The sequence below is a fragment of the Marmota marmota genome, unplaced genomic scaffold (genome assembly GCF_001458135.2).
Source record: "Marmota marmota marmota unplaced genomic scaffold, marMar, whole genome shotgun sequence".
Lineage (NCBI taxonomy): Eukaryota > Metazoa > Chordata > Mammalia > Rodentia > Sciuridae > Marmota > Marmota marmota.
In genome coordinates, this window is record NW_026000005.1 from 49,779,406 (window position 1) to 49,804,978 (window position 25,573).

The 25,573-nt window shown below is 52.9% G+C and overlaps 1 protein-coding gene across 10 annotated transcripts in view; it reads left to right on the top strand.

Moving 5' to 3' along the window:
* The window catches only part of Agap1 (ArfGAP with GTPase domain, ankyrin repeat and PH domain 1), a 353,309-nt gene that overhangs the window by 143,611 nt on the left and 184,125 nt on the right, over nucleotides 1-25,573 (top strand). For all 10 annotated transcript variants that reach the window (XR_007349582.1, XM_048808782.1, XM_048808781.1 and 7 more), the window contains one exon: nucleotides 20,029-20,133. Coding sequence is in view for 9 of the 10 variants with exons in the window: in XM_048808782.1 (XP_048664739.1) it covers nucleotides 20,029-20,133 (105 nt within the window). In the remaining variant the exon portion in view is untranslated. The remainder of the gene's footprint in view (nucleotides 1-20,028; nucleotides 20,134-25,573) is intronic.

A 25,573-nucleotide genomic window follows, 5' to 3' on the forward strand; every position in this document is an offset into this window, starting at 1 on the left:
ATATTTTAGACATGGTTACTAATTTGGTTAGGGATTTATCATTTTCAAACCTAATTTTAGAAATATTTTACTTTGGGTATATTTTCAGAGTCATAAAAGATACATTAGGTAAACACAGGGTCGTTCCTGGTTGAATCTAGGGTATGAGTCCATTAGACTCGTTTCCCTGAGAGTCTGGGTCCTGTGTTGCCGATGCTCACCCGCCCATGTCTCCTCCTCTTCCCCCCGCAATGCCACAAAGACGGGGTCCAGAGGATTGAATTGGAGCAGTGTTGGTAAATAGGTGATATGGGACCCGGGTGGGGAGGAGTCATCCCCGATCTTCAGGAAATAGCTTATCTACCTTTGAGGTCCCTAGCTAGAAGCTGCCCAGAAGAACCAAGAATATTCTCAAGTTTTCCTCTGAATTTAGCATCAGTGAGGCTGAAGCTTTTCCCCTTGGGTTGTTCTGATACCCAGTGGTTCTCCCAGAAATATTTGCAGGTTTTGCCTGCAAGAAACGTGCATTGCCCTGCATGTATCCCGTGCTCTGCAGCATTAGGAGGCATCTCTTGCTTCTCTGCTCTGCTTGGGCAGGGGCCACTGTCAAGCCTTGCACACTGTCACAGTCCATGTGCTTAAACGTGAGTATCTGAAGTTGGCATCCTCTCCACCTATAAGCCCACAGAAGGCTCAGACCAAAGCCCTGGGAGTGCTCCCCACTTGCTGTGAGCAGACCCCCATGGCCCACCTGCCTGCCCAGTCATTGTCCTGCCCCTAGGACTGGAGATGCAATGGGTCCCTTGGCCCAGGCCACCCAGAGATCACAGGCTGGATGAAAAGGGCCAGCAGCATCCCACACGGTCAGAGACCCACAGCCGTGCACAGGACATGCACAGGAAACGCGCAGGAGGTGCCCCACCCGGAGCCTCCATTACATTTCCACCTTCAGACAGGCTGCCTTCCTGGTGCTAAGCCCTCAGGCCTCCTGCAGCGTGGGCTCCTGTGCCGGCACCGAGACATGGGGTGTCAGGACACACCGGGGCCCTGTGGTGTGGTCCTCTCCAGGCACTGAGGACAGGGCCTGAGGAGCGCTGCTGTAGGACAAGACACAGACATGGCCATCACACGTTCCGGGGGCCACATGTTCCACGGCAGACACCAGGTCCTGGTGCAGCTCATGAGCACAGTGGCCTCTCAGAAGTGGCATGTCCTGAGCATGCCCTTGCAGCCACCACGGAGACTCACGCAGGTCCCTCGCTTTTGCTGTCCCTGATACTCAGGCTGCTCACGGCTCATGCATCCTGGGGGCATACTGCCCAGCCGCTTCTGTTAACTTTCAGAGTGGGGCTGGGGCAGTAGCGCAGTGGAGAGCGCTTGCCTAGCATGTGTGAGGCTCTGGGTGCGATCCGTAGCACCACCTATAAACAAGCAGAATAAAGGCATGCCGTCCATCTACAGCTACCAAAAACAGGAGCTGGAGAAATCTACGTGCACAGAAGCAGGGCTGCCTGCACGTCACACACCTGCGGAGGGGACTCAGCAGCCGCCTCCTGGGCTGGCCAAGCTGCTTCTGGGTAGTGGCAAATTCAAGGTCAAGTCGTGGTGAGAGAAGACAGGAAGCAGCTCGAAGACACACATCTTCTACATACCCTGGAGCACTGTGGTCACCTGGTGCCCGGGAAAGCTTCTGGTTAAAAGCACAGGAAGAACCCAGAGTCCACTGAAAGAGCTCTTTTGCTCAGAGCCCTGGATTTCTCCAGGTTGTCGGGCTGTCGGGCACCAACAGCGACCCTCAGCACTAGTCCAGGCAATCCTGGCACCTCTTCATTGTGGACTGGAGAGTTCACAAGACCCCAAGACCACGCCGCATTTAATTTCATATTGCTCCTTGGAGAAAATGTGTATCTTAATAGCTATGACCTTTTACTTTGTATCAATTCAGATTGAACATAATCCAGGCTGTAGCCATCTTGAACAAATTCCACCCTCAGCATTACTGCAGAGAGGGAAGTTAAGTTGGGCATATAAAATTGTAATTCATTAAATTTTTCTTTAGTTGATAAGCAAATTGCTGTTCAGTGCTAAGATGCGTTTTATCAGGGTTTTGGTAGCATTAGTTAAAAATGTGAAGATAATATAGAATATGACCACAAAATTTTTAGAGGAATATATCAAACTTTGTAGTTACAGAGTTCTGAAGGGCTTTTTCACTGATTAAAAGCATGTTTCCTTATTAAAGATAAGGTCTGTCGTTTCAGAGCTTTCAATCTGGTAAGTTGATGTACAGAATGCACACATGCCTACCCATCCCTACTGGAATTTGTTTAATACAGTAGTTAAAGGGTGGGGGAGTATTTTAAACTACAAACCTTTCAATGAGGATCTTTTAAGTAATTAAGATGACTCTTGTGCAGGGATAATAATAATAATAATAATAATAATAATAAAAAGGACTAAGAATTGGTTTCCCATGAGTTGTATTTGGTGCCCACAGTGGTCTGTAATCACTGCGCCCTGCCTGCTTCCTCTTTGTCATAAGTTACAACGGATCCATCTGCCGTGGAGGGTCCCCGCAACATGAAAGGTGGTTTCCCTCCGCGCCGATGAAATTGATGAGCTGATGAGCAGGGAGAGACCCCTCATATTTTAATGCCAGCAGCAACAGTGCTCACACCCAGAGAACAGGAGCATCAGAGTTGGTGGTAGCAAGGAGTATTTGCCGCTGTAATTGACAAATAATACCCCTCATAAATACTGCCAGTCTTTTCAATTAGTTTTCATCTAAAATTCGGGCCACAAAATGATGGCCTGTCAACTGACAATGAATGGCAAAAATTAATAAATTGTCTTCTAAATAGAACGGACACTTAAGAAAAATTGGGCAGCCAATTTAGCACAGCATGAAGCGAGGGGAACCTTTTGTGCGGGTGCCGGGCACTAATGTTGTCTCGATCTTTATTAATGGCGCTCGGTGGCGGCTGACAGTTTTGTTGCTACTGGCAACTTTCTTCATTAAAATTAAAGCCAGCATCAAATTCCATTAGCCGTACTCTGGGCACCTTGCTTTTTTTTTTTTTTTTTTTTAATACATATTGTTTCTTTTATTAACTCCCTCTCCACCCATAAGGAGTTTTAAAAGAAGTGAAACGGCAGGAATTATTTGCTAGGGCCAGAGGTCCGCGCTGGGGGGTGGTGGCTGACGGGCCCCGCTGGGGCCCTCGCCCTAAAATCTGCAGACTTCTCTCCGTGCTCCCTCCTGTCAGAGCCGGCGCTCATCATCTCCCAAAACTGTGTACTATTTTGGGTCTGCAGCTTTCAGAGAGGGACAGCTAATTGGCGTCGGGCCTTCTGGTTTCTTATTTTTCCCCATCACTTTCTTTAAAAGTTCTGCTTCCCATCCCCGTTATTCCCAGGGCTGACTGTCCCTGACACAATAGTCACTTGAGGCTCAGAGAGACTTCGTTTGTCAGGAAGGCCTGAGAGTGATTTTCCCAAAGGCATCACTTTTATCTGTAGAACAAATTTCAACCTTTGAAGGAAAAAAAAAAAAGAACGAAAGAAAACCAGCTTTGGTGAATAAGTTCTGAACTATTGTGTGCGGAGCTGCTGCCTGCCCTCCACAGCACCCCGAGGATTCAAAAGGAGCACTCGGCCCCAGGGTCGCCTCTGGGGGCAGCGACAGGCAGCCACTGGCTCAGCTCCGGCCTGTGGCAGCACCGTCCACCAGTCCCGGAGCCCTTAGCCCTGGCCTGTCCTCCCACCCAGACCCGGCTCTCATGAGTGCTGAGGTCCTCAGTGATGACAAGTTGGGGGGCCAAGCCTTCGTCTCCTTCCAGCCTGTATCTGAAAGAAACCCAATACCCATTAAAACGACAAAAAGCTTAAGTGTCAAGTAATGAAGGAAAGGGTATTATACCAAAACACAGGAAACGTGCACTCTGAAATTTAATATCTGAGCATCCTGGCAGTCAAGGAAAAAAGGGAAATCCAGTTGTGAGCCCTGGAGTGGTTCCGAGTGTCCCTCTGTTGCCTCTAGCTGTCCCAAATGACTTGGACCCATGAATTGTAAGCTCCTTTCTCTGTTTTGTCTGAAGGCAATTGTTTATGGACTCAGTATGTGGGAGTTACTTTTTCTCATTACACAGGTTTCTGCTTCACCTCTTTTTCTCCAAACCTTCACAGAGAAGGATTTTATTAGTGATAGTGTCCATGACAGTGTTAAAACAAAATACAGCAAGTGAAATGGACTCTTTCCTGTCTTATTCTCAATTTGGGAAGTATTTAATACAACAGGTGTCTGAGAGTCCCAAACAGTTTCTACTTAAATATCATACAGTGTGTGTGTGTGTGTGTGTGTGTGTGTGTACGCGCGCGCACACACACATGCACACGCTGTAAAGGTCTTACGGTAATATATTCTTTTTTTCTAAGAAACATTTCTGATGTTTTAATACTGAAGTGCAGTCAGTCAGATAATCTCAGAAAGACTGCTGTCACGTCCCTCCGTCATCTTCAGTGAGTCAGATGAAGCACACACCAGGCGCTGGCCGGTTGGTGTCGTGGAAAACGGCATTCGCTCAGACTGCACTGTTGGCTGCAGCGTCGACGTGTGGTGGTCTAGAATTGTTGACAGGCCCACATAGAGCATAGCAGTCACCTCCCTACTGTGTGCAGCGAGGGGACCTCCCTCACCACGAGCCCCTGCCACCCCCTCGCAGAACCCGATCTAGGCAGGGAGACGATAGTTACTCGATGGCTGAACCCACTAATATGTCAGGGCAAATGGGGCGTGAAATGCAATACTTTATATAGAGCATATACTAAGTGATTCTACGCTGAAACAACAAGGCCATTTTTAACTTGCTGACACAATATTTGCAGTGTTTCATCATGAAATTGTCCTGATTAACAGTCAGCTTCTTCAGAGGGGCCGTCCAAGTGGTTTTGTAAATGTGATGAATCAGAGGGTTTGTTAAAGGCCCCCACGGCTTCCTTGAGGACCTGCAAGCGCAGTCCCCATATGGGGTCCAGGGCCAAATGTGTGACTTTGCCACGGTGTTTGTGGGATTTGTGAACTCAAGGTGTCACAGCACGTGTCAGGTGACGTCTGGTTAGGAAGTGCATTCTGTGCTGTTGATGGTTGGTAGCGCTCTGTTTCTGTCAGTCTCCGGGTCAGACTAGGCGGCTTTTGTGGGGGCGTTGGCGGACCCCAAGCACAGGCAGACTGTCATCTCTGCCTGTGGCCTGCAGGAGGCATGCTGATGGCTCTCTTCCCTCTCCCTCCTTCCCAGCAGGCCGACACTCAGGTGGCCACACATCTCTGGAAGACCCACCCATGTCCTTGGTGGGCAGCTGGGGGACTGGGCGCCCTCGGCTGTGGGGAGTGCTCCCAGGGTGCTTACTTCTATCTGATCAGGTCCCAGTAACCTGGAATTTCCTCCTGTGGAAATAAGGAGGAAGGCATGGAGTCGGCAGGATCTGCTCCGGGCATTTCAGCTATTGCTAGTAAAGCACCATCTGGGAGGAAGCGCACCCTGGAGGAGCCGCCAGGCTGTCCTGGAACCGCTGTCCTGGAACCTGGGAGCCTGCAGGGAGCTCCTTCTCTGGCCCTGCCCATCTGACAGCTGGGCACCTGGCAGGTGGTGCCTGTGTCAGGGAAAGGGGTGGGCAGAGTGTCGGGCTGCTGTCCTGGGTGCTCAGGGACAGCCCAGGTGCCCGCGCCTGGAGCACAGCCTGGCTCAGTTTCATGGGTTTTCTCTTCCCTTCTGCCCGGTCCTTGGTGGTTTTCGGATTTCCTAGGAATGAAGGTGAGGCGGCCCCAGCGGGGACTAGCGTGATCCTCACGTGGCGGAAAGCCTCGTGCTCCTCGTCACGGCACCACGTGGACGTTTCTGGAGGCCAGGGCTGAGCATTCTCAGGCCAGGGGTAGCCTTTAGCAGGGGCTGCCTGAGGGCTGTGCTGAGAGGCTTCTGAGGCTCAGTGCCACCAGAGCCGACTGCCCTCGGGGACGGGGACGGGGAAGTGGGAGGCGCTTGCGGCACCTTCAGCCGTCCTGGCCCGTCTGGGTCCACGCCTGGCAGCTGGTCTGCACAGACCTTTCTTCTCTTTTAACCAGGACAACGGCCTCTTCCCTCTCTGGTCTCTCCAGCCCCTCCAGAGGCCACATTCCGGGTGCCTTGGTCCACCTGTGTGCGCGGCCTCTGGATCCTGGGCAGGGAAGGCGGGGCACTACGTGTGTGCATTAAGGCTCTTGGCGAGGTCTCTGTGCGCCCAATTGGCAGACCGCAGTCCGTGTGGTGCAGGGCCGTGTGAGGTGCCAGGATGGATCTGGGCCCCCAGACAGCACAGACTGACCGCTGGCCTCGTCACCTCTCCCTGCAATTTAACCTTAGTGTGTGGTCACGGCTGAGATCAGTCAGTTACTCATTCACCCTTGGAGTGTTTGTTACTTGCCAGGTTACAGGGCGGGTCCCCACTGCGAGGGACCTGCTCACCTAGACCTGGTGGCCACTCCACCGGGCAGTGTGGCCTGGCCTGCAGGGAGAAGCACGTGGACCGTGTTGGAAGTTCCAGTGTTTGGGCATCACCTTAGAAGAAGTAAAAAGAAACAAGCGAAATTAAGTTTAGTGAGGTGTTTACATGACCAGGACACCCGTTGTCCAGTCATCTCAGCGTGAGGCACCTCTTCCCCTGCTAAGCCTTCGGGATCCCGTGTGTGACCCACACTGCAGAGTGTCCCGGGATGGCCACACGGTATCAGGTGTGGCTTACGGTGGCTCTGCTGGGCACTGCGGGTCCAGGGGACGGCCTCCCCTTTCAGCAGAGGTGGATGAGCCAAGCAGGTGGGCCAGGCAGGAGGAAGAGCAGGCGCTGAGACCTCCCAGGAGAAGAGTGTGGCTTGGAGAGATGGAGCGCTGAACGTGAGCAGCAGCACCAAAGGGTCAGGCAGCACAGCTGCCAGAAATGAAAGAGGAGAACTGACGCCGAGGACAGGTGAGAAGGGTGTGCTGGGGGCCCGGCGTGGGGCGCGCACCTGTGATCCTGCAGCTCGGGAGGCTGAGGCAGGAGGATCCCAAGTTCTAGGCCAGCCCAGCCAACTTAGTCAGACTGTGTCTCAAACATGAAGAATAGAATAAAAAGGCCCAGGGATGTTGCTCAGTGGTAAAATGCCCCTGGTTTCCATTCCCAGTACAGGAAAAAAAAAAGTGAAAAAACAAATGAAAGTGTGTGTTGGGACAGAGGCCACGTCTCCCAAGCAGAAGTCTACTTCATGCAGATAGGGAAACCTGCCCCATGGCTTAGTTGACACTTTAGCTTCTGACTCTGAACGGAGCCCACTCAGCCTGCCTTTCCCACGGGGATCGATAAGTGGTTGCTGCGTGCGTGCGTGCGTGTGTGTGTGTGTGTGTGTGTGTGTCTGTGATGCCCGCGGGCGGCTCCGGTCAGGGGTCATTGCCTAAAGAAAGAAGCAGCAGGTTTTCATCTGGTTTGCAGGATCCCTCTCTGCCAGTCCACGGCCACTGCGCGGTCTGAGAACCGACCGCTAGCTTGTTTTCAAAACACTTGCGGTCACATGAGGGGCCCTGACCCCTCCAGCTGGCTCGCTCTGCGCTCTGCGGCTGGCCTGGGGTGCCTCCTCGGCAGGCAGTCGGCTCCAGCGAGCCTCCTTTACCATGGTGAGTGCACAGCGGGTGTCTGTGGTTCTGGGCCGTGGGTTGGTCCAGGCGGGGGGAGAGGTGGGCAGTGGGGCACGGGGCTCTTGTACCTGCCATGGGCCCACAGAGGGGCGTCCTGCAGCCAATGAAGCTACCATCATCCCTGGTGCTAAAATCTTGTGGCAGGGAGAGAGAGGAGAGAGAGGGGGGAACAGAGGCAACCCAGGGGTAGCAGGAGCCAGAAAGCTCAGGAAGGAATCCTCCAGGCCTGGTGGAAGAAAAATGTGCTTTCCTCATTTCTTGAACGGGAGGGCATTTGTGTTTGTTTCTGGGTCCCAGTGGACAGCCCCTCCCAGCTCTTTCTCTGCTGGTGTTTAATCTTCCTGGGGGCCAGCCAGTGCGGCTGGGGCTTCATGGCGTCCGCTGGCCTGGCGGGAAGTGCAGTTCTCTCCAGTGCTGCTCGAGGTCAGCGTGGCTTTTAAAGACGGGGACGGGGACACCACAAACTTCTCCCGTTACTCGGCGGCACGGTGTTCAACTGGATTCTCCATCCATCATTATTAAAATGTGAAGTGTGTCGGTCACAAAGCATACATTTCGGGGCAGTTAGCTGAATAATTCTTTTCTTTATTATCCCAAATTACTGCTGAGCTCTGGAGAGGGGAGCAGTTTAGCCAATTATTGCCATTTGAGCTGGATTTGTGGGTGATTAGCTCCTGGTCGAATCCAGTCCCGGCCGGCGCTTTGAAGCCAGCACCGTGTGATTTTCTCAGCGGTGAGGTAGGAATAGACGCGGCTAATGACAGGAAGGTCGCGCGGGTGAGCTGACCTGTGTGTGGCGCAGGTTTGGGTTTCGCAAATAGGGCATCCACAATAACCAGTGTGTCACTAACCCCGCCGTGCATAATCGGGGCTTTATAGGATTGTCGGAGATGCTGACAGCTCAATTAAAGTGTAACCCTTTGTACCCACCCGACAACCTGGCAGAATGACAGAAATATTACTAACCAGGAAGGGGAGGGGTCACCAGGGAGCTGGTTAAAGATCCAGAGCCCTCTCCTCCTCCCGCGCCCCTCCCCCGCCGCCTGCACTGGGAGCAGGCAGGAGAGCAGCTTCTCCTCCCTGCAGTAATAGGCCCTCGGGAGGAGGGGCCGGGCCAGCATCCCTGTTGAAAAGGGGCTCAGTGACAGGGGATTCCTGCTGTTTCTATGGAAACACTTTAAACCAGATGAAAAGTTAAAATAATTTGGCGTTGGGAGAGCAGCGTCCACTGGTCAGTCGGTCCATCGCATTTCACCAAAACTTGATCCAAGCACCATGTACGTGAATGCGCCGAAAGTTGCTGTCTAAGGAGTTTGGGAATACCAGTTAATTGGGAGTATTCTCCTGCACGCAGCCAGTGAAGTCGGTGTTATTGGTGGTGTTCAGCCAAAAGCCTTGCCCACACCTTGGATGACCCGTTGTGTCTGTGGTCTTGTGGCTCTGTTGTGCCGTCTTCCCTTGAGCCCTACACAGGAGCCCCCCGCCCCTGCAGGTGGCCGCTGTCCCTCCTCCCCAGGCTCACTCTGGCTCCAGGCTGCTGATGCACCTCCTGGATCTGCACGAGTGGGGGCGACTCTGAGCTGCGTGGAGATGACTTCAGGACTGAGCCCCACAAAGCCACTGATGTGGCACTCGGGAGCCAGGGCCCACCCAGACCCTCCTGGCCCCCAGAGTCCCCACTCCACTCAGGACAGTCTAGGCATCCGTGCAGGCTGCGTAGGCTCAAGCGTGCTACGAGACTGGAAGGCTGTGCAGCCCCGCGGGGACGGGACTCGGCGGGGGAGGGGGAGGAAGGCACAGTGCCAGGAGGGAGGCCAGATCAGCAGCTGCCTCCTGCCCTGCGAGGTGCTGCAGGTGCGCCGAGGGGCCACCTTCCTCTGCCTGGACCGCTCCCAGTCGATGGTGGCAAAGGGCCACAGGCTGGAAACGCAGGGCAGGCTTCTCGGAGGCCTCTCTCCCTGGCTGGAGATGCTGTCTCCTCCCCTGATTCCCATGGTCTTTCTGTGAGGAGTCCTGGTCCCCTCTCGCAGGGATACCTGTGTCTCCAGAATGTGAGCTGGTGGGGGAGGGGGGCACTGGGACTTGCACCTCTGAATCCGGAGGTGGGGCTCAGCTCACCCCTCTGTGGGAAGGAGCAGCTGTGTCAGGAGACTGTGGCTGTGGGAGCTTGGAGCGCAGGTGTCGCGGGCTCCACAGGTGGGGCGGTACTCCTGGACCTCCCTCCTGGACCTCCCTCCTGCAGGCGTTTGGCTGTGCTCTCATAAGCTCTGTTTGCAGAGGTAGAAGATCAGAGCTGGCCACAAGGTGCCTGTGTGAGCCCATAGGCCTTGGGGCTTCTGCCGGGATGGGCAGCGTTCGGCCAAGGCTCGGCTCCCACCACTGACCCCTAGGACACAGGACCAAGCGCTCATGCCCGCTTGGCCCTAAAGGGGTGACAGTGGGCCTGGGAGCACGGCCTGCGCTGACCTCCCCACCGTGGCTTTCAGCCAGGCCTGTTCCTGGCAAGGTGGTGTTTGTTATCCACAAGGGCCACTGAGGGCAGAGACCGGGTGGACATGCTTCCATTCTGGCGGGGTGGGCCCTGAGAGACAGGGAGGGTGGTGCCAGAGGAGAGTGTCCAGGTCCTGGAGCGACCCCTCTGCCACCCGAGAGTCTCATGGTGACATTCCATCACCCGCCATCCACCCCTGTGCAGGTTTTGATGGTTTTGAGGTCAATTTGGCACAAGTGATCCACAGTTTTACTGTGTGCTGGCATTTGTGAGGTGCCCCCCACAGGCCTGTGGGACTCTCGGGAGGTGGAGATGGGGGGGCCAGGGACTGAAACTCTGAGACCATCAGCCCGAATAGAGCTTTCCTCTTTGTCAGTTGAGTCTCTTTGGTGTTTTTGTCAACAGTGATGGAAAGCTAACCAACATGTTACAGGAAGAATATTAATTAGAATAAAAGAAGGATTCAGATCAAATAAGGAAATCCAGTGATTGGTGGTCATGCCCTTTGGATCTTAGTCAGAGATGCAACTTTTCTGTGAGACATTTTAGAATTTTATAGATGCCTTTAATTTCTATAATGAGAATCTTTTCAGAAGTATTTTGAGTGCAAATCATAAAACAGTGAGCCAGTGACGGGTGTTCACTGTAGGACTGTATAAACTCAAACGCCACTTTTTTGTTTGTTTTTGAGAAAGGGTTTTGCTGTGTTGCCTAGTCTGTTCCCCAGCTCCTGGGCTCCCCCTCAGCCTCTGGAGGATCTGGGGCTCGGGTGTGTACCCCGCACACACCCAGCTAAGCCTGGCTTTGGTCTTTGTTTTTATTTTTTTTTTTATTTTTACCTTTTCACAGGTACAGACATTACCATCCCGGGATGTGCAGGGAGTTTTTAAGCATGGCGACACGGTTCTTTTTAAACATGGAGATGAGACTCTGTTGGTCCCTCTAGTGCAGGGCTGTTTCCATCAATGTGAAATCGCACATGTCATGTCGTGTGGGAGACTCCGCAGATGCCTAGGTGGCTGCTGGTGGCTGCTGAGGCAGATGAGGAGAGGACCGGGCTGGTGTGCCTGTTGGCCGTCTGGCTTTGCGTGGGGCAGCCACACGACAGCCAGGGCTGTACTGCCACGGAGGAGCGTGGCCACCCGCTGCTCCCAGTTTCGTGGTGATCCTCACATGAGCAGAGGCCCACACACTACGCGCCTCGGACTCAAAACAAAGACTGATTTGCCTGGGTGAGACCCCCCAGTCCCTAATGCAGTCAATAAATCTCTGTTGGTAAATAATTGCTATCGAGCAGAGCTTTAATATAAATTTATGAGTGGTGTTTTATCACAGCTTGGGGCTGCAGCCAACACTGAGCAATGGATTTCAGATAGCACTTACATCCGTTACGTTAACTTTGTAAGTTATTTAAAGCTTGTACACTTAGCATTGCTTTTGGCTTTCAGTGACCTCTTGGGACTAGACAAAGAATAGGCATGAATGAAGAAAAAGACTTTGTGCTACCCTACTAAAGGGTCCTCGGGCCAAAAGCAAAAAGAGTGCCTGCCTGGGACCTGGTATTTTGGTGGTCGAGCATTCAAATTGTTCTCTTCCTGACGGATCAGTCAATTAATGAGGTGGCAGCAATTAGACCAACCTGGGCTATTTCCCAGTAAGATAGAGGGACCATTGAGGTGTCACAAAGCCCCTAGATTTCTAACTGTGCAAACAAGTAAAAGATGTGCAAGTCCTGCCAATGATCTGGTGGTGAGACCCTCCCTGGAGGCAGCAGAGTCCTGGGCTGAGGAGCACAAGCCCAGGCCCTGGCTCTGCCCACTGCTGTCCAGGTCACCCATGGCTAGGTGATTAACCCAAATCATAGTGGTCTAAAACAACACCAGCTCACAGTTCATCTGGATTCTCTGGGCTGGGAATGAGGTCTGGGCATGTGGTCGTCTCTGCTGCACAAGAGACATCCGCATCATTCTGGATGATCAGAGCTGGTGCCTCAGCAAAAGTGACTGGTGGCTGGAGGTCAGCGTTTGAAGGTCAGTGGCTGCCATCCACCCAGACCTAGTTCTCCACCTTGAGGTCCCAGGGGCTTTCCCTCTTCATTTGTCTTCTCAGCAGGACAGTCTTTGACTCCCCACACAGCAGCTCGGGGCTCCCAGGGGCATGAAAGCAGGAGCTGGGGGCTCCTTCAGGCCTCGGCTAGAATCCTACAGCGGGCTCCATGTCTTTCCCACCACGTTCTCCTGATGAGTCAGGGATCAGGAAAACCACCGGGGAGGTGGATGGTGCGGTCATCTGTAGAGACTAGTGACTTCGGTCTACTCTCCTTTGTGCCAGGTCCCCTAGCCCCCGACCCCCAGAGTTTCATGCCATTGTGGCATCAGGCTGAGGCTTGAAGTCCACAGTCTTGGCATCCACACCAGGTCCACATGTGGGTGAGGCTTCTTGGATCTGGTCCTCACTATCTGAGGACCAGGTCACTCTGGTCTGAAGACAGGGAATGTTCTCGTCTCTGGGGAGAAGTTATCTGTGCATGTGTGTGCACACGCGCACGCTCTCACAGACATACACCATGTGGCAGTCACTCAGGCGCAGGAGAAACGAAACAGACCCCCTCCTTGTTCGACAGAAGTGGAGAGGAATGAGAGTGAGACAGCGGTCACTGGTCCACAGCAGTTCTGAAATCCAGACAGGCACACGTTACCTGACCATCCCGCCCTCAGCATAGGAGATGGAAGTTCTCTGCAGAGAGCATGACTTGGGCCCGAACTCTGCTCTCTTCTGTAAGAAATGGCCCGTGTTTGACACTGTGCATCTGTCTTGTCCTGCTTCCTGTTGTACTGAGATGTCAAGGCCCAGTAACCCTTTTAGTTTGAACCTTTTCTGTGAGTCTCAATTTATAGTGGTATGATTCCTTTAAAACCCCTGTGGGTATCCTTTGCATCAAATTACAATCTATTTTATTAGACAAAAGCCCAATTCACAGATCTCTGTCTCATATCTCTGTCTTCTTTTCTAATTGGAAGGGTCTTTGAGGCACTGCTGAAAGTTTTCTGAATTCTCACGAGAAGGGTCTGACTGCCGCACCCTGAGGTCATGTCTCCCAGCATGCCCTGTGTTTGACCTTGGTTCTGAGGGGCATCCTTACTGTCAGGGTTTCTGCTGGCAGGAGAGGTTGTCAGTGAGAACCGTCTGGTGGTCAGTTCTCTAGGGGATGGAGTTGGGAACGTTTCTCTAGTTCTGCCTGAGACTCTCCTGAACGCTCCCCTCTCGCTCCTGCTCGGCACAAGTCAGGAGCCTGGCTCCACAGCCAGTTCCACCTGGTTAGGATTTTCTTTAAAGCAGTCAGGAGACTAGTTTTGTTTTTCTTCTCAATTGCTGCATAAGAATCCACCTGAAAACCAAATGATTTAAGAAAACCATCATTTTATCACTTATAACGTTGTGGTAAGGACTGCAGACCTACAGGGCCCACCAGTCGGCCAGAGCCCTGTAAAACAGAGGCTGCCAGGCTTTCTTAAGGTCTAAACCAGCGCTGACAGAATCCCTTCTGTGGGTTCCGTGGGTCAAAGTCATCCCCAGGCGGCCCAGAGTCAGTGTGGAGTGATTTACTTACACCAGCAGGGGTGCTGGGAGGTGCGGGTCACTGGGAGCCATTTTTGGACATACTGGCTGTGCAGGTTGCACAAGGTACACAACCTCCCTGTGCCTCGGGGTTCTGATCTGTAAAATGGGGATGGTTGTGCTCACTCACATCAGGTGCCTGGTTAGGAGTGGTACAGCACTGGGAATGCACCTGGCACGGGGGAGTCCACCATAGCCCTGAAATAAGAAATGTTTGAAGATTGAGGCCACACAAGAGGCGAATAAAACACTCCCTGTAATTGAGGTCTGTGCCGTGAAGGTCGACCAGCAACGGTCTTAGGCAGAGATTGTTTTCCCTTGCACGGAAGTGGCATCTGAAAGACGGACAGAGGATGCACTCTGACGTTCCACCATGCGGTTTTGCCCTAGGTTACAGGGACTCAAAGAGACTTAGAATCATAAGGCCATTTGCACTCACTGATGGGAGCCGCCCGCCAGTGCGTCTCCAGACAGGCAGGAGCCTTCCGGCCTCTGTCATCTTCTGGCCAGCAGGACTGTGGCTTCGTGTCCTCTAAAAGTTGAAATGAACTATTTATAGGGTTTCCCACTTTCTCGGCACTTGGAGCTGCGTGAGCGTTCGGGCTGGCGGACGCGTGGAGACGACCAGCTCAGGGGCTCAGGCCTGAAGCGGGAGGGCTCGGGAGCCGCTGGGACATCAGAAGGGGCTCTGGCTGCAGGAGAAGGGCCGGCCCAAGGGATGGGGGCTCACAATTCCCTCTGTTTCCCCTTAGCTTCTGACGTTGGGGAACGCTGGGCGTATTCAGAGGGGTCCCACGGTGGCAGAGTGACGGGAACCTTTAGTTCGGGGAAGGGTTACCCGGCTTGCAGACCAGGTTCCCTGCCCTGGGGATGCTCAGTGAGGCGGGACACTTTCGTGCCATGTTCAGGCCCTTGGGCTCTGACACTCTGTGATTCTCACTTGCTATGAACACTTTTCAAAAGTCAGTGTTGAAAATTCATTTTAAAAAAGGAAGAAAAAGAAAACAAACTTTTCATCCCCGGAAGCTGTCCCCAAGTCTTCTGGGGTGTGGCCCAGTTGATCACACACCCCTGCACGCCCTTGGGAGAAGGTTCTCTTAGACGGTCGGCACAGAGGCAGTGCGTAGTTGGGTCGCTTCTCCGCGCCGTGGCCAGCTTTCCCAGAGACCCCTGTGGGCGCTCCGGTGGGCTCTGTGGGCGCTTCATTCCCAGGTGCCCGGGCTCTCCTGGGTCGGGGGTCCTTTGAGGAAGAGCAGGCCTGTGGTCTCCTGTTGCCTGTAGCAGTATGGGGTCCCCTCGGCCCCCCATGTGCTTCTGTCCTGGCCCCGCTGCCCACGGTATCAGGCTGTTGACGTCACCAAGAGCTGCAGTCTTGACCTGAGCGTCCAGGTCACCTGGTGGAATGGGAACAAGGTGGCTTACCCAAGGGCGTCCCCAGCTTGTCAGGCTCGGCCCCACGCCCCTTCCTGAGGCGGGCTGCAGCGGCCTTTCCTCACTCTAGGTACCTCTGATGCGGGGACTTGGGTGGGCCCAGCAAGGTCTGAGAGCTCTGATGGGGCCTCCACCCGCAGCAGGCGGCCTGGCCGGCAGGGTGCACGTCAGGGTGGTGGCCTTCCTCACACCACATGCTCCTACCCCCAGGACAAGCGGGATGGGACCTACCTGGCTCTTGTCTGCTCTGGGAATCTCACAACAGCCTTGGAAATGTCAGTAGGAGAGGGGAGAACTGGAGCGCAGGACGCAGGACGTGTCACGGGGAGGACATGCTCCCTTGCCATCCTCCTGCAGTCGCCTCTCCCAGCCACCTCCCCGTCCCAGGTTCCCCACCCTCTCCTGCCCCTGGGCAGGTGACTCCAGTTCGTTCCTGTTCTAGCCCAGCCTCTCCCAGGGACTTGTGGGCCACTTGGAACCCTTTAGAAAATAGCCACCTGGATCCCCCCAGCACTGGCCTAGCTGTTTTCACGATAAGGCCAGACATTATATGCACTCATAAAACTAAATAACCACAGAACCCAAAATAATTAAGAATAATTGCAACTAATGGCTTTTTTAAAGAATAAATTTAAATTAACAGCAATATTTTATCATGACGGATAATGAAGCAAAATCACTGCGGTGCTGTAAAGGTCGCCCTGGCCGAGCAGCCACCCATGTCCTGCGGTGACCCTCGTCCTGCGGCCACCCACGTCCTGCGTTCTTGAGTGAAGTCATTTTCTTCTGTGCAGCCTGCAGTGCCAGGGTGGGCCCCACCGGGTCACAGAGTGGATTGCTCATGTACCAGTCTCCCCCTGTACTTCCCCCTTGGCACCACGTGAGACCTCTGAAGTCACCAACGCCCGCTTGGGCAGTGGAGTCCAGTAGCTGCTCACTTTTTGGACAGCCATTAAGAAGAGCTCTCTGCAGGGTGAATGCCCCCTGGAGAAGCTCGGTGCTCCTGAGAAGGTCTGGGCCCAGAGCTGCTCAGACGAACAGGCACTCAGGTCACCTGGGGCCTTGTTGAACTCAGGGTGGCCCTGCTGCTCTGGGCTGCAGACAGACATCTAGTGGGCTTCAGGTGAGGCCAGTGCTGCCCGTCCAAGTGGCCACTCTGAGTGGGAACTTTGACACTGGGTTCCATCAGGCCACCTTAGAATCTGCCCTCCTGGCGGCTGGCAGAGGGGTCTTGATGCCTGTCAGGTGACCTCCACCATCTCCTGCTCTAACCTCACCTCCCCTTCCGGGGCCAGGCAGGAGGTGTGCGGGAGGAGGCCAGCTGGTCTGAGGGAAAGGAAGAGCTGTGACTTGGAAACCGAGGAGCCTGGCCTCTGCCACTGCCGCCTGGCAGCTGGTGGCGCGCCCAGCAGGGAATCCTCCCGGGGGTCCAGGCGCTGCCGCTGCTCCGAACGCCAAGACGCACTGAGGGGCAGGGGTGCCCCCACTGACACCCGCGACTCTGGGCCCGAGGTCCCAGGTGAGCCCGTGTACAGCCAGTCTGCAGACTCCTTGGGACCGACCTGTGTCAGGGACCAAAGCTGTGGGATCTGTAGCCAGGGTTTTAACCCCAGAGCCATTGTGCATAGGTCCCATCACTCTTGCCGTGGGGAGGTTGTTGGTGCCCCACTCCCCTGTCCAGCAGCCCTGGCCTTCTCCAGGGTCCAGCAGCCCTGGCCACCCCATTCCTGGAACTTTCTGGTAGGGTTGAGATTTGCCTCTAGCAGTGCTCATCATGTTCTCTGAGACCCCAAGACACTTCCCATGGGGCTCCCTGGGCTTCTCTTAGCATGCGGAAGCCCCCACCTCTAGAGCCGCAGACCACATATGGTACGTATGTCTGTATTTAGTGGGTGCTGGGGACGGACGGAACCCAGGGGCACTTAACCACTGAGCTACAGCCGCAGCCCTTCTTATTTTTTACTTGGAGACAGAGTCTTGGTAATCGCTAAGGGTCTCACTAGGTTGCCCTTGCAGGCCTCCTGCCTCAGCCGCCCCAGTCACTGGACCTGCAGGCCTGTACACCCAGCCCCAGCCCCAGCGGGTATTTCTGCACTTTTTCACCTTGGAGTGGCACTTCTGCTCTCTCACTCAAGCTTACATGACACTCAGGAGGAGGGAACCGTGAGAGATGTGGGCTCCCCGGGTCTACCTGAAGGGGACCCCCTGGCCAGGAACGTTCCCTGGGAGTCTCTTGGGTGCTGAACACCTGCAGGCTGGAGTCTCATTTTCCTCTCAGGAAGGGCCAGTGGCCTTGGTGCCTGCATGGGGGATCCCAAGCACCAGCCCCTGTGCGTGTGCCTCGCCAGAGGAGCCAGGGGAATACACGCGGGTTCCAGTCACTGCCTGTAAGCAGGAACGGCAGGATCTAGCCACCCAGTGCAGAGGGCGGTGTCCGGGACTGCCTGCCACCTCCCCGTGGTAACAAGCTTCTCTGCCTCCTTTGGCTCAGAAACCGCAAGTTGAACGGTGTTGCCATCCCTGACCCTGTTGCTTATGGAGGACCAGACAGAGATGCCAGGGGTGCTCAGGCCACCTGCCCCAGCCCTGCTCAGCCATGGCTGGAGGCGGAGAGCAGGGCAGCCCAGGGACTCAGTCTCTTCAGCAGTCTTTGGTGGGGGTCGTTGTAATAAAGCCACAGGGGCCCAAGACTGGAGGGCAGAAATACGGCTTCTGAACCTTTCTAGAGGCCCACAGACAGCTACAGCGTCCCCGTAGCTCGCAGGACCCGACCGTCTCCTCCATATGAACCGCAGAGTCCATCAAGCCCTCAAGGTTGGCTTTTCCTTCACTCAGGCAGTGTTTTCTGCCATGGGAGCAAATCAGCCTCATTCTGTTCTCCAGGAAGCTATGACATCACCCCTCCATGCCTCCTAATTGGGCTCTTTCCCTTTCTTCCTTAATAAATAAGTCTTGTGGCCTTCATTGGTGGAAGGATAATTACGAGTGCAGGATTTGCCCCAAGCCGGCCGAGCGAGTTGTGTGAGTCCATCAGCCCCAGGGGTGTGCGCTATGGCTGCGTTTGTCAGTGGGAAGGGACAAAGCCTTCTGAAGCCCGGAGCAGCTCTAATCTTCCAGTGACACCACAGTGACCCCCAGCCCCTGGTATTGTTGGAATTCCATCTGAAACGGATGATGGAAAAATATGAGCCCACAGGAGAACTTGGGAGAGGTTTCGTTATGCTAAGTGCAGAGCTGGTAGGATCCCCGGGGAGGGACGCGCAGTGGTTTGAAGCCATGGCTTATGTATTACTGCTTGGCTGGCAGTCACTGTCCCTCTCCCACTAATTGGTACCATGCAATGAAGCTTTTATTGCTTTGGTTTGTAGCTCGTAACATTTTCCTCTGGACTGGTTCATCGGGTGGGTCGGTACCAAGCTTGGTTTGGATGGGTTGATGCTCCCAGAAACCAAGGGACACCGTATTTTGCTGCATATTTTCTTTAAATAGTAAGAACTTACAAGGAAATAATTTTCCAAAGATTCCTTGATAAGTTGTTTCAAGTTTTGAAATGTTTCCCTCTGGCAACAGTGTTTAATAGTGATGAGAACCCCAAGCTGGCTTTTAATCCTTTGTACTTATGGAACTCGGTTATGTTATGATTTGAGTAAATAAAACACAGTATTGCCATAATGCTGGTAATTAATTGAAACTTGAGCTTAATTATATCTAAAGGCAGGCTTGTCTAATTCTGTCTCGCGTGGCCATTCTTAAGAGAGGCCAATAAAACTTTCAGAGGAGGCCCTCAGTGCCCCTGCTGCCCCAAGGTGTCTGAGTGCTTCTCAGAACCTGTAGCCTTCCTTCCTGCTCCGTCTGGGTGAGTCACCTGGCATCGGCCTTGAGCTTTCCGATCACGGTGATCGTGTGGTTTATAAACAGCAAGAGGAAGAGCACGGAGAATCTTCCGTCATCCTCAGTGTGCAGGGGCAGGAGTGAGAAGATCGTCATCTTCTAAAAGGGACAGACAGAGTCAGGATGTGAACGCTGGTGTTGAAATGGACAGAGCTGGCAGGCAGGAAGCCCTGGCTGGGAGGGGAGAGCCTGAGCCCTGCTCAGCCTTGGCTCCTGCTTTCCTAATCCAGGAAAGCCTGTGAACTCGGGGGAGGTGGGGCTCCTAGTTAAAACAGGAATGTATTTGAGTCAGTCATTCATGAAAGACTGGGTTAAATGTGGCTTTAAAGATGGGTCGATTTCAAATTCCGAATGGTTTTCCAGAAGCCCTAATGTGATTTCATTAAAGATGGATTTAAAAATTACACACAGTTCATCCATAAAGTGTCATCACTAAAGTTGGCAAGTAGAACTTCAGTTTTAATAAGCTAAAATTCTGAAATGAAAGGAACTACGAAATGAAATGTCCTTATTTACAAATATAAGGTAAGTATACAGTTCATCGGTTATTTTTCAAAAAGGAAGTTTGGGTTTCTGTCTTCGAAACACTGTTCCTTTAGGTGTTTCCTGTGCTTTTATGACTTGTTATTTGAACAGTGTAGCTGTGTCAGGATGTTTTGTATTATTTGTTGAGCTGAGGGTGGGTCTTTAGCATTTACCAATCCCACAAAGCCAAGTTCTTTATACAGACACACAAAGAAATTTGAAAGTATGCTATATGTTTTGTACATAAAAAGGAAAAAAGCAAATTCAATCCAAAATTGAGCATAATTTCCTTTGTAAGTTGGCAAAGACACAAAGAATGTTTAAAATTACTTCTGCACTGACTTCTCATTCCATTCCCATGAGGCTGACTGTTTGGCTCCTTTTTCCTTCCAGGGCATGCTCTTAAAGCGAAGTGGCAAGTCACTGAACAAGGAGTGGAAGAAGAAATACGTCACCCTGTGTGACAACGGCGTGCTGACCTATCATCCAAGTCTGCATGTGAGTTCAGCCCTGGGAGCAGCCAGCAGGGGCAGGCCTCAGCTGAGCATGGGGGGCAGGGCCTAAGAGCAGGCAGCCACTCACCTCTGAGGTTCAAGGGGTAGCTGGTCTCCTGGTCAGTCATGAGATGAATGGCACTGTCCTCACACTCTGCTGGGCCAGGGGTCTGTCCCTCGCCTCCCTCCCTAGCTCTCTCATCCTACAGAGATGAAGTAAAATTGTAAATGATGTAGAAAGTCAGGAGCAAGTAGTGAAAGAGAAAAAGAAGGTACCTATAGGAAAATCCATAATGAAGGACGCAATCCCATTTGAACCTAAAATTCAGCTCTGAATGTCTAAGAACAAAAAACAGGAAGTTAAATGCAATTCATGGCTCAGTGTTTGTTGTCAAATAACACATGCCCAATTTGTAAGACAGGAGAAACGTCCCTGGGTGTTAAGAAAATTTATTATTATTAGGCTAAAATAATTTATATTAGATTAAGAAACAACTAATCTTGTTCTTGAGGGAAAATACAAAGCAAGCTTTGGTAAAATCCAAGTTTGGGGGTGTTCATTTTGGTTAACAATGCATCCCATGGCATTTGGCTTGAGGTAGAGAGATGTGAAGATTATAGTGTTAGTGGGTTGGGTCATTTGATTATATCACTATGTCAAGATGTTAGTGTTTAGAATTTGAAATAATTTCAAGACTTGCACAATTGTTGGCAGGAAGTTAGAAATAAATATAATGAAAGAAAATTAAAATTATTCCTAAAGTAAAATACTCGTGGAGAGCACAATTGCTGGCATTTTGAGGTACACCCTCGGCCCTTCCTGCACATGTGGGCCTGTGCTTCCACAGGCACAGCTCCTGCTTCCACACGTGTGTGGGCTCTGAGCTTCCACCCACATCTGGTCTGGTCATGTGCACCAATTTGTGTCCACAAATCCACTTGTATCCCACCATTTTCTGACTATGCAATGGTCCCTGTACAGCTGGACCCTAAGTGACTCAACAGTACCCCAAAGACAGGCATTTGACAAAGAAATTTACTTTGAATTTTTTCACTATTATAACTCTGATCAGTGTCCTGTGTCCCTCTGTCCTTGTCCACTGCCCTAGGATTGATTACTAGTAATCAGCGTCCTAAGCGGAAGAGTATGTGTTTGATCATGGCTTTTGGTGTATGTTGTCAGGTTCCCAGAGACATTGCATCAGTTTATCTCCTCTGGCAAAATACAAGAGGCCTTTTCCCCTGCGCTGTCAAGAACACTTGCCTTAAGTCTTCCCAGCACGCTTGCTAACAGATGGTATTCTTGTTGCTTAATTTGCTGCTGGTGTGAGTTGCCCTTTCCCCCGTGTTACAGCTATAACTACACCTTTCAGAACCATGTCAACAAAGCAGGTGTTTCTCGAGCCTCCTGGCTTGTTCACATGGTAATGGACATGCCTCGGTGCTTGGCTGGAAGTACACTTCTGAGGGTTGTGCAGGCAGGCTGCGGCGTGTGACGCTCTCCATGAGCATCTCCAAGTGGACGCTGTTGTGAAGTTTGCCCATTTAGCCCTCCCAGCCTTCACTCCAGTGCAGTACTCAGTAACTTGCCTGAGATGCTCAACACTTGATTTTGAAATGAGCTTGGTGTTGGATGATTCTGCTCAACTCTAGGTCGGTGTGAGTGTTCTTCGCACAATTAAGGTAGACCAGGCTAAGCCCGGTGCTTGGCAGGTGGAGGAATTAATACACTTTTCACCTGCATAATCTCATCTCAACAGTGGGCTTACTGGGACATAACCCACCTAAGTCGAGGAGCATCTAAACACAGGTATCTAGGAATACATTAGTATGCGATAGGTACAGATAATCCCATGGATAGACGGAATCAGATGGGTATATGGATGGATTCCTTTGTAGGCACACGCATTCTTTATTGTAGTGAGGACTTTTCTTCATGCTCCGTTTGCTCCTGTTTATCTGGAGTAGGCTGGTTCACCAGGTGGCCCCTCAATCAGAGACTGGGCACACCTGTTCCAAGAGGCCTCCCGGGCATAGGGCTCACACCTTTGCTGAGGCTGCCCCACGGAGGACTTTGCGGTTCCACAGCCCACTGTGTGCCCTGCTCCCATCCTTGAGGATACGGGTTGTCTTCCTGGCTCCTCGCCCGGTGCTGTCCTGGCTGTAGGGAACTGCCCTGTTGAGGGCTTCGTTCTTCCGAGAGCAGAGTCTAATCCCGGGCCCCATGCTTTATACATGTGTTACAGCAAGAAGTGTAATCGGCACACTCTTCTTGGTGGAACTCCATGGCTGGAACATGAAATCGGATGGATAGTGGCCTCCTGCTGAGCACAGGCTTCATCAGAGGGAACCTGTGCAAAGCAGGTAGCCTGTGCATGTGGAAGCCAAGGCCCACGTGTGTGCCTTGCCAAGAGACAGGTGGTGACAACAGCAGGTTCCAGGAAACGCCTGTAGGAGGGCAACTTTTCACTCCAACCTCTTGATTAAATAATCCAAATCAGTTCTTCAAAAATTCTCCTGTGCCCAGACCTCTTCTTTTCCCTCGGTGTTGGCAGTTCCTTCTTCTCTCTCCTCCATAGGCATGCGTGAGTGTTGCTGGGGTGTGGGGGAGGCATATATTGGCCTTTGGTGCATGATTGTGGTGCCAGTGCTGCTGTCATCTGCAAAAGCCACTGCCTGGTGCCAGGGGAAACATGCGTCTGGGGCAGGCACATGCATAGTTCCCCAAGGTGGCGGCTTAGCCGTGGGGTGGATTTGTACTGAGTCTAGTATGATGGCAGCCTACAGCGTGACCCTTCATTGACTTCATGTCCATCACCATGCTTTCAATGATGGTTTGGAGGGCAGCAAGTTCTAGGTCACTCTCTATTAGGTGCCTGGAAGGGACTAGTTCTGTTCTGAGGTGTTGGGAGCCACAGGCTTGTAACCACTGAGCTCATCAGGCATTCCTGGTTCAGTGGGAAGAGGGATTGAAGGAGATGTCTGGGGCAGAATCCAGACTCCCCTCAGTAAGAAACTGGGAGGTGCAGATGAGTTTCTGGTTCAAATGTTGAAGTTGCGTGCCGGCTGTTTCAAAAGGTGATCTTTCAAGACACCATCCACACTGTGGCACCCATTTCCTAAGTTGTCTCCGAGATACCACATGGCAGAAAGGTCACTGAGGTGACTGAGAGAAAGATTCATTCAGTGGGTAGGAATTTTGATAATATATTGTCATCTGGAGCACTTCAGACTCTTAAGACTGTAACTCTGAAGTTTTGACCCAAAACTCTTAATAAACAGCAGCTTATGGGGTGAGTTGGGTTTCTGAGATGGAGGCAGCAAGATGGGATGAGTTCCAGGCTGGGGCTGAGATGGGCCCAGAAAACCCGGTTCAGTTTGTCCACGTTTCCCGGCTGGATGCTGTTATTAATTAAATGACTCTTAGAGCCAGTCTAGAGGGCCCCAGGTCACCCAGGACTAAGGGCTTCCCAGGCCTGGGACTTCCCTTGCTCAAAACATGCCCCAGGCAGTCCAGGACAGGCGGGCCACCCCGCTCCGGGACTGACCGGCTGAACTCGCCCCTCCATCTCTGCTGGGTGTTCTGCATGCACCGTTCTAAGCATTTGAATAAAACTGAAATACTAAAGGCCAGCGTGTGGGTTTCTGTGGCTGGGTGCCTTGTGGTCTACATTTGGATTTACCTGAAAACAATTGATAGTCTCCAGGTTCTTTAAAAGCCCTGCCTGTCCAGCTTTCCTAGGGAGGGACCCGTGAGCGTCTTCTGGCTCTCAGACCCGTTGCTGGGTCATGGGGTAGGGGGGCTGTTCTGGAATCCTTAGATTCCCTTTCTGTGGACGGAAGTATGAGCCGTAGGGAGACCATGATGGAAAAATAGAGGGGATAATGAGAAAGAACTGAGAGCTCGGGGCGTCGCAGTCCAGCACAGCCACCTATTCATCTTCCGTGTCAGGGGAGCGGCCGTCGGGGGCACGGCCGGAACTCCTGCCTCAAGAGTCGTGTGCGGTGTGATTCCTAAGTGGACCTGTAAGAATGAGCTCTGCAGACACAGCTGAGCGAGGACAGACGGTGCCCTGTCGGAGAGCGCACTGTGCGTCTGACCCTGGCTCCCAGGGCGCCCTCACGAGGACCTGGGTGGCTGAGCAGCCCCTGTTCGGCCCACACCTGGCTGGCGGGTGTCAGGTGCTGGTTCTTGAAAACAGCTCCTCAGGTATGTTTCCTGTCCTGCCTGTCGCCCAGGTTGGAAACAGCCGTGGCTTGTCCCTTCTCCCTGACACGTAGGCCGCTCCTTCCCTCTGAGCAGGACTGACCTGCCACATGGGCCATGTGCTGTTGAGCTTTGATTTGGTTTTGCTCCGACTGGTAGAAACAAACAGTCTAAACTGCCATTGGAATGTGGATGTCACTAAGTTCCTGGCTTCTGAATCATGGAAAATTCCATTTCTTCACCAATGTAAAAATAGCAGGAAGATCTGAGATGATTCCTAAGTAGGTGTTCTCAAGACACAGTTCAAGAAAAAGACAGTCCTGCCTTACAGGAGCAGCGCCTCTTGCTGTGCGCACTGATGGTAATTGCTCTTTATTTACTTCTTCAGCACCGGGGTCGAACCCAGGAATGCTCTACTGCTGAGCTACATCCTGAGCCCTTTGAAACAGCTTTGGGGTTGTTTTGAGACAAGGTCTTGAAGTTGCCCAAGCCGGCCTTGAACTTGTGCTGCTCCCACCCCAGCCTCTAGGAGCTGGGAGTGTAGGCCTGCACCACCACGCCCGTTGGTAGTGCCATTTTAGATTCACACGGTCCTCAGGTGAAATAAGGCCATCTGCCTGGAGCACGGAGGACACCCCCACCAGCTGCCGCCGTGTCCACCCAGCCTCACACGTCGCCAGGGCCCTTAGAGCCCTCAACATCCTGGCCTGTCCGGCTTCTCTTGAAAAAGCCTTCCACGGTTTCCCCCGACACTGAGGCTCCTGCCTGATCCTCCAGGTCACAGCCGGGAAGCCCACCCAGCATCAGCACACACAGCTGTGTCACAGGAGTTCCAGCCGTGCCCGCACGGCCGCTCTCCTGACAGGGAAGGTGACTAGGTGGCTGTGCCGGGACGCCCAGGTCTGGGTTCTCCCTCATCATCCTCCCCATTTCTCCTTCGCCACAGCTTCGCCTTTGGGGACGTGGGTGGCCGGGTCCCCTGAGGAGACAGGCCTCCCTTTCCTGAGAAGACCATCGTTGGACGTGTCAGGCCGAGACATGCACCGTGGGGCGTGGCATCTGTCCTGGATTAACAACCATTTCACCTTGCCACAGTGCCGGACGCTGTCCTTCCTTCCCAGTCCTGCATCTTGTGTTTGCAGCCTGCTACCTGTGGAACAGGTGGGCCTCCACGGCCCCCACTCCACCTGATGGAGCACAAAGGCTGTGTCTGCCCGGGCCTGGTACTTGTTCAGCA